This window comes from Uloborus diversus, chromosome 8 (genome assembly GCF_026930045.1).
Source record: "Uloborus diversus isolate 005 chromosome 8, Udiv.v.3.1, whole genome shotgun sequence".
Taxonomy (NCBI): Eukaryota; Metazoa; Arthropoda; class Arachnida; order Araneae; family Uloboridae; genus Uloborus; species Uloborus diversus.
This window is the reverse complement of record NC_072738.1, coordinates 135,155,539-135,168,780: the sequence shown is the minus strand read 5'-3', so window position 1 is coordinate 135,168,780 and position 13,242 is coordinate 135,155,539. Positions and strand designations below refer to the sequence as shown.

General features: G+C 34.1%; 1 protein-coding gene across 1 annotated transcript in view; it reads left to right on the top strand.

Moving 5' to 3' along the window:
* LOC129228615 (gamma-tubulin complex component 2-like) overlaps positions 1 to 13,242 on the top strand; it is a 105,742-nt gene that overhangs the window by 53,493 nt on the left and 39,007 nt on the right. The window contains exons 16-18 of the mRNA XM_054863296.1: positions 3,590 to 3,702; positions 7,554 to 7,704; positions 7,785 to 7,964. Coding sequence (XP_054719271.1) covers positions 3,590 to 3,702; positions 7,554 to 7,704; positions 7,785 to 7,964 — 444 coding nt within the window. The remainder of the gene's footprint in view (positions 1 to 3,589; positions 3,703 to 7,553; positions 7,705 to 7,784; positions 7,965 to 13,242) is intronic.

Here is a 13,242-nt window from a genome sequence, read left to right as displayed (position 1 = left end):
AAATAAGAAGAAGTGTCAGGTACAGTTTGTTGTCTAACCAAAAGGGATGGATTTATTTGAGTCAGATTAGAATCTAGAAATATTAAGCCACAATACCATCAAGCCACAATTTCAATCAAGACTGAAAATTATGAGAAATAAAATAGTTCAACACCGCACGCCAAACTTATGTTTTGTTGTAATCAATGTGGTTAAAGTTTGAGGGCTCAAAACCCATTAAAATTTCTTTAGTAACTTCTTTTGTTTAAAAGAGTGACTTATGTGGGCTGTTGCAAGTCACATTTATATTTAAAATTTTTATACTTAACCTTTGATCTCTATCATAGGTAAATTTGACATTTTGAGCCAAAGTTATGGACTAAGTGGAGAATTAACATTTTTTTTTTACTAGATAAAAAATGCTTTTATTACTTTTTTTTTCCATATCTATGTAAGAATTAATTAATATGAAAGCAAACTTATACAAATCATAAATTCTGATATTTTTTCTCTAAGTAGGGAGCAACACGATGTTATTCAATTTTGACACTATATTGGTCAAATTCAAGATTCAACACATGTGTGGAACTTTAAAATACAGTTTATTATTAAAATGATTTTATACAATGTGTAATCTACACAAAAATCCTGCTCTTAAGAGCGATAACATCAAATTTATCAAATTTTGATATTTGAGGAAATTATTGTAACTTTTTCCAGTTTCTATGCATTTACGGTCAACTTCAAGGCACGAGCGACACCTCAAGATATTTTTTGCGGTTGAAACGCCTTTGCATAACCAAATATCTCAACAAAAGGCAATTTTTCCTGGCTATTACTTAACGTTTATCAGATTTTAATTTTTTTCAATCCACCCTAATCAGCATGGCCAGTACTTCAAAAGTAAGTCCACCTCGTACTAGAGCGGGATTAGTGAATCTGAATCCAGCTTTTGTTGTAAAAAAGACTGCTTATTTTGTGGCGAGGAAGCGGATGAAGAGGCTGAAAAGAACAAAATGCAGAATTATCGCAGAAAAATTCATAAATTTTCTACATTTGCATTCAAAGAATCCCTTTTAAATTTAGCTAAAGATCGTTCTGAGATGTGTCAAAAGCTGCCCTTGCACGTTTTAATTTTGAGTACGATTTAGTCGCTGCTTTATGAATTTTTCTGCGATAATTCTGCGCTTTCTTCTTCTCAGCCTCCTCATCCGCTTCACAGCCACAAAATAAGCAGTGTTTTTAAAAACAAAAGCTGGATTCAAATTCACTTAATCGTGCTACAGTACGAGGAGGACTTACTTTTGAAGTACTGGCCTGTTCATCCTCACTTTGCTGCAGAGATTGAACTTTTCCGGGTGTATGATTTTCTGCAATCCACGCGAACTGTAACGAACTTTTGACTTCTTAAATAATTAGCATTCTTATGACTTCTCCCGACTCTTGCATCGATTAAAGTTGGCATTCTACGACTATCCAGCACAACAGTTTCATCTTCAGTCAAAAGTTTATTGCAAACAAAGCAAAATTGACATTTTTCTTAAATATTGATCAGCACAAACAGCAGACGCTTGTAATAAATACGTTTATTCACTCGAACTACACGTTTAACTCTAACAGAAGCAGGTATGTCAGGGGTGCCCACCTAGGAGGGGTCATGGCCCAGACTGCGCCATCGAAATTTTTAGGGGGATTGTTTTGAGGGGTATTTTTTTTTGGGGGGGATCTTCGCAATAATGCGGGGGGTGCGCCTTTACTCTTGGTGGGTTAGGCACCCCTGTGTATGTGAACGACGCCACACGGACTAGAATAGCCAGATGTTATTCAAGGCCATGCGAGTAGAGGGGATTCTGTAAATGACTGGCTGTCTTTTGAGAGTACGCAATATCTGGGAAATGGTTCGGTCTTGGAGAAAAAAAAGCATAAGGGCCATTTTTATAGAGAATTTTGAGATCTACAAATTTGGACTGAGGTACTTTTCGATAAAACTTACCGTTTTTGAGAAAAATCCAAAAAACCTAAAATTTTGACTTTTGGCACTTTATTTGTAATGCTATACCCAAGGTCTCTACAAAAATTTAGCTTTCCCGGAATTTTTGTTATTTCCATTGACTAAATTGACCGGACTATAACATGTAAGTTATTGAAATTTGCATTTAGGAATTTTCGGTGAGCATAATACCTTCCCTCCCCCCATAATTATAAAGAATGACGTATCCGAAAGGGGGATTTGTGGATGTATCCCTCTTCCGAATCCCAAAATGTTTCTCTTTTGACTGTAGAAAACAACTGAACCCCTCCAAAATGTTTTCCTGGCTGTGCCAGTGGTGAAAAAAGTGTCTGGATTTGGTTATTATGGTAACCGTACTTATAGGAAATATTCAGAGTGAAGTAAGATTGACATGCTTTTGCGAATAGTGGGGAAAAAACCTCAAAAATAGTTTTGCCAAAGTGGCAAAAATATATGTGTGTTATTTACGAAGATTGTGCTGTAGCTAGCTTTATTTTTATTTTATTTTTAATATGATAGTATTAATGTTATTAAACTTATATTATTCGAAGCATCATTGCAACAGTAATCTAAATGTCAAGTTTGTACTGTTTTGGGAAATTGCTTTTTTAATTAATACTTTGTCTTGCAGAACATAAGAGAGCGGAGAATTACAGTGGACTCTCATCTCTGGTAGGTACAGGAAACCTTGAGACGTAATGTATCTGAACACCCTCTCATGTGAACACGTTTCGATGGTCCCAGGAAGCATATATGCATTAATTCCTTCTCCCTCTATAATAAACACCCTGATAATCTGAAAACATTTTTTGGTCCCATGAGTGTTCAGAATAGAGAGTCTACTGTATTAACACTAAACTAACTCACTGACTTTGGTTTAAACTATTAAACAATAGTCATAACTATTAACAATTTCTTAACTTTTAGTTAAATTTTAACAGAGAACTATCAGTTTCGCTATGCTATCAGAATAATAGACATTGGAAGAGAAAAACTGAGTATATATAATAAAAATATGGAAAAAAAAAAGGAAAACTCACATTGAACATCAACTTTGTTAATAAAAATTACACATAAAGTAATTCAAGCTGATTCATATTCAACTGAATTCTCTACGTCAGAAGTTATTTTATGTTTTTTGATGTCGCTTATTTTTAATATTTTTTGAGTTTTGTTCAAGCATTACTTTAAATTGTTTAAATCATCAAATAAATATTTATGGAAAATATAATTAAGTCTCGATTCTCTGTTTGGATTTTCGTCTCAATTGGATTATGTACAAAAATATACTGTTCTTTAGTGCATTTTAAGTCCTGCCGATTTTCTAATTTTTGCAGGGGGGGGGGTCCAGTTTTTGCTACTGTCCTGGCAAGAATGCCAACCCTAGAGTGAAGATTTTGTATAGAGAATTATAACATGATATCACTTCTTCATATTATTACTTTTAAATTAAATATATTGCTTTATTTCTTTTTTTTTTTTTTCGTTTTGTCTGCCAAATAGGTGTGCATACTGAATTTATATATATGTTTTTATTGAAACTACTTTTCATTTATTTCTTACCCTTAATTCATTAATCAAGTACTTAACTATTTAAAGTTATTGGGAAAAACGTTATACCATACGCAGAGAACTGATACCCGTTTTTCTAGAAAAGTGTGCTGATATGATTTTGAGAACTGGAAAATATCTAAATGTTATCAGGCAGTGTGGTAAGGTATTATTGTTACATATTTTGATTATTTTTTTAACATGCTTTTATTAGCTTCACCTGTATGTATGTATCTTGTAACGGAATCTTGCAGCTCAAATTTCGGCCACTTCCTACTATCAGATTCTTTTGTAATTCGGCAAGCCACCTCAGACCTGATGACAATGCAATATTGTATAATCAAACTAATTAATTGACTCTTTTAATTGTTAGTTTCCTCCAATTTAATCAATATTTTGGCATAAATCCAACAATGTGAAAAAGGAAAAATTTTAAAAAATACATTAAAAAATGCTCGCAAAAATTATTTAAAAATATCTACAAAAACCTTTAATTTTTCTGCATCAGACAAAATTTGTTCCAATGTTCCAAGGTAATTAGAACATTAAATATAATTGTTTTTATCTAATTTCATGCCAAAATTTAGGTGAGCCTTCAATTGGAAATTCATTGCTGATCAGACCATTGTTGAACAAAACTTTTATTCAAATGCATCTCAAATTTTCAAAGTAATATAAATATGATTTCCGCAAACATACATCGATGACTCACAGTAGCTTCCCATCGGGGTGCCCTTGTCTTAACTTTAAGATATTACTTTGCACTTGTTTTATAAATAATTTTGTCACCTAATAATTCTCCAACATAAGACTAAAAAACAGAAAAATAAAATAATAGTTTAAAAAACTAAAAATAAAAAAAAACACTCTTTCGTAGCAAAATGAACTAAAAAGTGAAAAATAATCTTTGGATGATAGTAATTGACCAATCACTTCATTTTAATGTAATACAAAAAAGCGTGGGGGGGCTTCTTATCAGTTATCTTGAATTTCTTCCATTTGTTGTCCAAGCAAAAATGTAAATAGACAGCACCCCACGCTTTTGTTTTACATTAAAATTAAATGATTGGTCAACTACTATCATCCAAAGATTATTTTTCACTTTTTAGTTCATTTTGCTACGAAAGCGTGTTTTTTTTTAGTTTTTTAAACTATTATTTTATTGAATCGAAAGCTTTTGAATTTTTATACAGCCGACCCTACAAATCTTGCCTACTGCCATTTTGTTTTTTCTTTGTGTGTCTAAAGCCCAACTTGATTTTTCTTTCTTTTCCCCTAATTTGTTTTCGTAGCTTTCATCATTTTGCTTTACCTCCTTTTTTTCTTTCTTTTATTTTATAACTAGCTGTACCCGATGCGCGTTGCTACGCCAACAAAAATACTGATCATTATACTGATTTTCATGACAATCGGTTGAACGGTGCAGAAGTTGCTACTCTGCAGTGCCACCTGGTGGCGAGTGGCTTCAATGAGCATATTATGCACCTTCTCCGTGGAAAAATACATATTTATAGCAATTTTCATAATAATCGGTCCAGGTATCAAGTGAAGCCGTGACTATACTCAAATTTTGTACTCACGCAGTTTGCAAGATCAATCAATCGCTAAAAATATCAAATAGAAAAAGTTTTAAATCCCCCCGTTGCATGAAAAACCATAAAACAATAAAGAAAGAATTTATTTGTTCAAACTCAAGAACGTACGCTCCAGGAAAACCTGGAATTGTCAGGGAAAATGAAACAGCTAAAAATGTCAGGGAATTTTCCAAATTTGCCCCCCAAAATTTTTTTTTCCAATTTTTTCCCAGGGAATTTTGTTTTATGAGATCTCATCTTCCTTTTTATCTATTTTTCCTAAATTGTAAAAATTTTGAGGTAAAATGAAACTGGCAATTAAAAAAGTGGCGACCCAGAAAAAACTTTCGCAGCCGCCATTTTTGACTCTCAATAGTTCTCAAGAAAATAATTCCTCGGGGGAATAGGAATTGTGCACAAACTCAACAGGGAAGAGGACAATTTACTGCTTCGGAAGCACAAGCCTGAAAATTGGGGTGGGGGGATCTGGGAAAATCGTTCTTTTTAATCGGAAAGTCTTTTAAGCTACGTCTACGTGTGGAACGTAGTCGCCATTTCTGGTCACTCACAAGATAGAAGTTGACACGATCCTTAAATGCCTAAGTTTTCAAAAGCAAAACATAATTGGATGTTTTCTTTAATTGCAAATTAATGAAAGTATCACAAAATGTGCTGAAAATTGTTTTATTATTATTATTATTTTAAATAATTTTCTTGAGAAATGAAAAATTTTGTTCTTAAAACTTAATCTTATCTTCGCATTGGATGCAATTTGTGCCAAAAACTTTTCAACTGAATTGTAGTTCCATGAAGATTTATCATTTTTAAATTGTTTGCATGCTATAAATTCAAAAAATTACTTCTTTTTTTTGGGGGGGGGGGGGGCCAGCCGCCATATTTGGTCATTCCCAAGATGGAAGTACGCAAGACTTTTTAAGTGCCTAAGTTCCCGAAAACGGCATTGGATGTTTATTGCTGTGCAAAGTATTGAAAACAACCCAAAATGTGCCTTTTTTTTTTTCAAATAATTTATAATTATTTTCTTGAAAAATGCAAAAAATTCTAATTAGACCCTTATGTGCTAAAAACTGACTATTTCGTCTTAACTGTAGTTTTTAAGGATTATTAATTATTTATAGCTACTTTTATGCTACAAATTCAAAAATCTACTTATTATCTTAAGTTTTTACTTAGTCGCCATATTTGGTCGTTTGCATGATGGAAATAGACGTAAACTTCCAAAAACAGAATTGGATATTTATCTCTATGTAAAATATTGAAAGTAACATAAAATGTGCAACAAATTATGAATTTTTAAAAATGAATTATTTTCTAGAAAAGAAAAATTTTAATGGAAGCATTCTTTAATAAGCGAAAGGAAAAAAAAAGATTATTGGCATTGGCCTATAATCGGCAGATGTTGACTTTAGTTATCATGCATTTTCTGGTATGGTGAGCGATGCAACAAGTTAATCATATTTATACTGAAAAATAGCTTTGTATTTTGCTCAATATGTTTTGTGTTACATACTAATAAGAAAATAAAAATAAGTATTGTGAATCAAAAGACCAAAAGCAGATGCTAAACGATTGCTGCACAACTACAGCAAAAGGCTAATATTACGCATGACATCAAAAAAACGCTAAAATAAGTTGAAAGCACTTTGTTTTCAACAATTAGTAAACCAATTAAAATAATTTTGAACAAAGTGTTTAAAAAACCAAGATTTTTTTTTTTTTTTTTTTAATCTAAGGAGAAAAGTTTCAATTCTTCTGCATTGCTACTTTAAACAATTTTAATTATTTTGAAAATATTGCTATTTAAACTTAATTTTGAATGAAGCGAGTAACCTGGAATTTTCTAAAAAAACAACCTGGAAAAGTCGGGGAATTTTTTTTAACCACAAGTGTATGAACCCTGCTACATAGTGGTGTTGCGGTTATTTACCTAACTAAGCACCAGTAACTTTCCCTTTTCAATAAACTCCCAAAGAAATATACACTTTCAAAATAAGTCATGAAGCTAATCAAGGCGAACTCATTAATAATTTAGAAATGAAAGAACCCCCAATTAATCTTTTTTTTTTTTTTTTTTTTTTTTTTGAGAGAGAGAGAGGGAGAGAAAGGATGGGAGGGGTTAGAAGTTTTAATATTTTCAATTCTTCAGGGGGCCGGCTGCTCTCCCATGCACTCCTCTACACACATCAGTGGTTGGGATGCTCTGCACCCCAACAAAAATATTTTGAGGCATTGATTGAGCACTCAGCTCTCGTGGTTCCCTGTTATTGTAAGGTTTGACTAGAGGGCCCTGAAAAAGTGTTAGGACTAAAACCCTCAATATCTCAGTCTCTGTGCATGCCTAAAATATAAAGCTAGTCTAGTCTTTTTTTTTTTTTTTTTTAATAATAAATGCAATTGGTTTTATTTTCATTTTTTAGGAAAAACTATTAATTACCCCAATGCAAAACCCATAACTTACAGTGTAAGGGCAAGCCAGTATATAGAATGCATTGAACCAGCTTATCATTTTGCCAGCAAGAAACTACTTGACCTTTTGATGGATGATGCAGACTTAAAAGGACGGTTGCTGTAAGCGAGTTTTAAGTTTTTGCTCTTATCTTTTTGTGTTTAATACATGTTTCACTAAACTTTTTTCCCCCCAATATTAGGTCAGTAAAGCATTACTTTCTCCTGGATCAAGGGGATTTCATTGTGCAATTCATGGACATGGCAGAAGAAGAGTTGCAAAAGGACATTGACGATGTCATGCCAACTAGACTAGACTCTCTCTTGGAATTAGCGCTTCGTACTAGTGTCGTTAATGAAGATAAATACAAAGATGATGTCAGGTTTTTAGAAAAATATATTTAGTTTATATAAATTTTAAATTTTTTGTTACTTGTAAATTGGTTTTTGTTGGGAAAAATTTAAACTCAACCATTTTGTTGCAACAAGAGTTGAGGAATTTGATTGATTGAGGTTTTGAGATTGTTTGAGGAGCAACTTTAAAAATGTATAAAGTTTGAACTAGAAAACCCACTATAGCCCTAGTTTACTTGTAAGCTACAAAAAAAGGCAATTTTATGTATTAATAATTATTTTAATTGGCCATTATTTTGTATGGTAGAGTAAAAAATTGCTTATTTCCGACTCAAACAGTTTATCAGGAAAATTATTGATCATACAAAATCCACTATCCCTTTAAATACAATCACAAGAATTTTCAAAGAACTGAACTGTTTTAAACTTTACCTTAATGTACCCAATGTGTCATTCAGTTTTTTGGAAGATAATGACTCATTGGGGTTTTTTGTAGAAGCATTTGAAAAGAAAATAAAAGTTGAATTCTCTTTTTCTTCTTCATACTAAAGGCTGAGTTGGAAACTACATATCAGTTTCAAGCATTGCTTTATCCAATGTGTGTCAGTGTCGAATGAATTTTTAAATTGGGTGGGGTTTAAGTACAACTACTCAGGATTTTTACTGCAGTTGCAGCACACAATAAGGAAATGGGATCATATAGAACAGAGGTTCCCAACCGGTGGTTCGCGAACCCCCAGGGGTTCGCGAGGTGCAGGAAGGGGGTTCGCGAAAATTTCGGTGCAATGGCGGATTTTTCCTAGTTTGGTAAAAAATTATAAAATATTCAATTTGCACACATAGCTACTAATTTTTTTTTTTAATTTGAAAACGCGCCAGACTCTTGTATTAAGCTCAAAAAAAAAAAAAAAAATCTTTCAGCGGTTTTATAATCTTGGTTAAAAAGAAATTTTCTCATTTTTTTTTTCGAAAGACAACAAAAAGAGATATCCATCCTTCTTTATTGCGAGGCGCCATGCAGAAACGTTGTATTAAGCTGTGGCGGGGATCACGATGACCTTAAAAAGGCGCCATCGCGTGGAGTCAATCAAACAATATACATAATATACATATGTCGAAAAAAATAAAGAATTCTCAAACAATGCATCATAGGGGTATTATTTCTAATCTGGTTGAAATATAACTCGGGAATTTCCGTCGAATTCAGTCATCGAATAGCAGACATGACAGCAAAAGGCTCCAAACTTAAAATTTATGACTGGATTTTACCCATCTGTTCGTTTTCAAAAATATATAACATCAGCATGCTCATAGTTCTGGGGAAATAGTTGTTAACAGACGTATTTAGAGATACTTTAGAGATGCTTGAAAACAAGTGATTTTGTTTGCGATTGGTTTTGCTACGTGAACTTGCTACTCTGTTTGTGAAGTTATAATCGTGTTGTAATTTTTATGATTTAATAACTTTCTGCTGTTATGGATCGATGGTTGAAAACTGGTAGTTTGGTTGAGCGACAAATGGACAAGCAGTCAATCGATCAACCCTCAACATCAGCAGTAACTTTCGAATCAACACAGGATATTGAAATAGATAGCTGTAATGAACTGCCGCCTCCCCCGACTAAACAGAAAAGTGAACTAGGGGAGAAAAAAGGAAAAAAGCGAAAATATGACAGTGACTATTTACAAATGGGCTTTTATTTTACTGGAGAAGAGTCTGAACCTAGACCGCTTTGTCTTCTCTGCAACGAAGTTCTAGCGAACAGCAGTTTGAAACCGTCATTTCTGAGAAGACACCTCGAAACAAAGCATCCGACACACAAGGACAAACCTATCGAATATTTTAAAAGAAAATTGGAATATAATAAAAAGTGTAGCGTCTCTACGTTCCTGTTAGAATCCAACGAAGATAGTAAAATGGCCCTTGAAGCTTCCTATCGAGTCAGTTATAGAATTGCAAGATCTGGACAGCCACATATAATTGCAGAAAATTTAATTGGACCGTGTGCTAAAGATATTGCTAAGTGTATGCTGGGAGAAAAGTCAGCAAAAAAAATTGACCTGGTTCCGCTATCAAACAACACAGTATCACGCAGAATTACTGATTTGGCAAGTAATGTGGAGAAAGAACTTGTGAATAGAATAAAAGAGAATAATTTTGCGATCCAGCTTGATGAGTCGACTGATGTAGCAAACGCTGCAATATTACTTGTCTATGTTAGGTATATTTTTAACGATACAATTAAAGAAGATGGACTATTTGCAAAACCTTTGAAAACCAACACAACTGGAGAAGCAATTTTCGAACTGGTCAACAGTTACTTTGAAGAAAATGGAATAGATTGGTCTTTGTGTGTGGGTGTGTGCACGGATGGTGCAAAATCAATGACAGGAAAATTTGTTGGCTTTGTGGTGCGAGTAAAGAAGATCAACGAGAAAATTGAATGGACTCATTGCTGCACAGGGGCGGATCCAGACTATGGATTTGGGAGGGGAACTTTTCTAGCAAGTATGTTTATGGGGGTGGGGGAGTTATATGAAATTACTCATTAAAAAATAAGCATAAATATTGAGTTTTACAACGTATCTACTGCTTCTTAATGCCTCTTATGAAAAAAATGTATTCATTACAAATTCTAAAAGTACAATTCTTAAATAATTAGTTTAAAAAGTTTGTTCATTTTTCTATTTGTATGTGCTTAAAGGAAATAATATTTGCACCAGTGGTTCAACCACAAAAGTTTTATAGAGGGTGCACTTTTAAAATTTTCACCATCTGATAGGGCGGTTATTGAAAAAAAATGTTGAAATTTTAGTCTTAAGGACGCAGTTTTAGACGGCCTCTGGTGATGCTACGAAAAAGAAATGTTTGGGGGCCACCTGCGGAAATTAAAGTTTTAAAAACGCAATTATAGGCGATATTTATTGACGGTAGGGTCAGAGATGTTTTCTGAAATTGAATTTCAAAAAACGCAGTTACAAGCTAACTTTGACAATACATCGAGCAGTACGGTTCTGGGGCTTTTCCCAAAAAATGTTTCGAAATTGAAGTCCTAGAAAACGAAGTTTTTGAGCGATATTCGGTGATAAAGGATTTAAACGCTTTCCCCATTAAATTTTTCAAAACCTTAATTTTTTAATGTTCAGATTTTCTACAGGAGCATTCGGACCCTTGTCCAGAAATTTTTCGTTATCAACATCTTAAAAAAATGACTGTAGACCATATTTGGTAACGTCAGGGGTTTGGCAATTTTTCAAAATTAAAGCTCCAAAAAAGCAATTTTAAACGATTCTCGATGTTATTAGAATGTGAGGTGTTAGGTAGTTCTCCCCTTTAAAATTTTCAAAATTGAAGTCCTGAAAACAAGATTTGAGACGCACTTTAAAGGTATTGGCAGAGGAAGGGGACTTCCGACATTATGAAGACTTTCTTATTTTTAGACCGACTAAAAAAGGCGACTGTTTCCAAGGTACGTTCTATTGTTCTCTTTAATTATAGGAAATGTTTTACAAAAAAATTCTACTCGGCCTTCTGGAGGATCACCGATCCTGTCGCCCTGTGTCCCCCCCCCCCCTCCAGCCTCCACCTCTAATAGCGCCACTGAATTGCAGTAGCTTTAAATATAATGATCAATCCTTCACCAAATAAATGCAAAAAACAGTTTAAACAGGTTTGTCTTTATTTATTTATTTATTTTTATGCAGGGAAGAGGGGAACATTCCCCAGTTCTCCTCTTTAGATCCATTTTTGCAATTCTCTCCTATCTTTTTCTTGCGCCTTTCTTCAAGCTAAAGTTCTATATAACTGGAGAACTTCGCTGTAATACGTTGTGAAAATTTTTAAGTACACATGAGAATTTCGAGGAAGGGGAACGTTCCCCCAGTTCCCTTCCAGGGATCCGCCTCTGCTATTGTTTGATCGAATTTTATGGAGCTTTTCCTCGAGTTTAAGTTCTATAAAACAGAAGATTTTTTCTACACTCTATTGTGAAAATTTTTAGGTATATATGGGGGTTTTGAGGGGAGGAGAAGGTTCCCCCAGTTCCCTCCATGGATCCGTTTCTGTTGTAGCCTAATTGCTTTTCCTGGTGCCTGAGTTCACGGTCTAAAGTGTGTGTGTGGGGGGGGGGGGGGCATTCCAGCAGTTCCTCTTTTTAGATCCGCTTTTGAAATTCTCTCCTTACTTTTTCTGGCGCCTTTCTTATAGTTCAAGTTTTGAAAAACGGAATTATATTCCCGTACTCTCTTTTGAAAATTTTTAGGTACACTTGGGATTTTGGAGGGGGAACGTTCCCCCAGTTCCCCTCCCGTGGATCCGCGCCTGTTGCTGCATTCATAGACAAGCATTAGCATGTAAGCGTATTCCCGCAGAATTATCCTCTACTTTGAATGATGCGGTAAAAATTGTAAATTTCATAAAATCACGTGCCACAAACTGCCGTCTATTTCACGCGCTTTGTGAGGAATTGGGAAGCCTTCATGTTACTTTACTTCTTCACACAGAAGTTAGATGGCTTTCCCGTGGCAAAATTTTGACACGCTTATTTGAATTGAAGTCAGAAGTCCAAGCATTTTTTGTTGATCATCCATTTCACTTGTCCACTTGCATATTCGATCCTCTTTGGATGCAAAGGCTTGCATATTTAGCTGACATCTTTTCAAAATTAAATGAATTAAATCTATCCTTGCAAGGTGCAGTTGTTAATATTTTCGTTGTATATGATAAAATTGAAGCTATGGTAAAAAAATTGAATTTCTGGATCCAATGCCTGGAAATGGGTGAGTTTAATTGTTTCACTTCTCTTAGTAGTTTTTTATCAGAAAACTCAATGAAACTTGATGGAAGCGTTAAAAGAAATGTATGTGAACATCTGCAACATCTTGAACTAACTTTTGACGAGTATTTTCCTAATAGGCGTAACGTCCCTCTCTCAAACAACGGGATATGCAATCCTTTTGAAGGAAATCCATGCTTAGAGAACTCCCTGACATTACCTGAAAAGGAAATGCTCATCGAGTTATCCTGTGATAATTCATTGAAAACTACCTTTAAAGAGCTCTCGTTAATCGACTTCTGGCTCATTGTAAGAAATGACTATACCGTTTTGTCCAAAAAAGCAATTCGAATTTTATTACCATTTTGTACAACATATCTGTGCGAGAAAGGATTTTCCTCCTATACTTATCTCAAAGATAAATACCGAAGCAGATTGAATGCAGAGCCTGATTTAAGACTCAAACTGTCAGACATTGAACCAAACTTTCAGTTTCTTTGTTCCGTCAAACAGCCACAAATATCGCATTAAG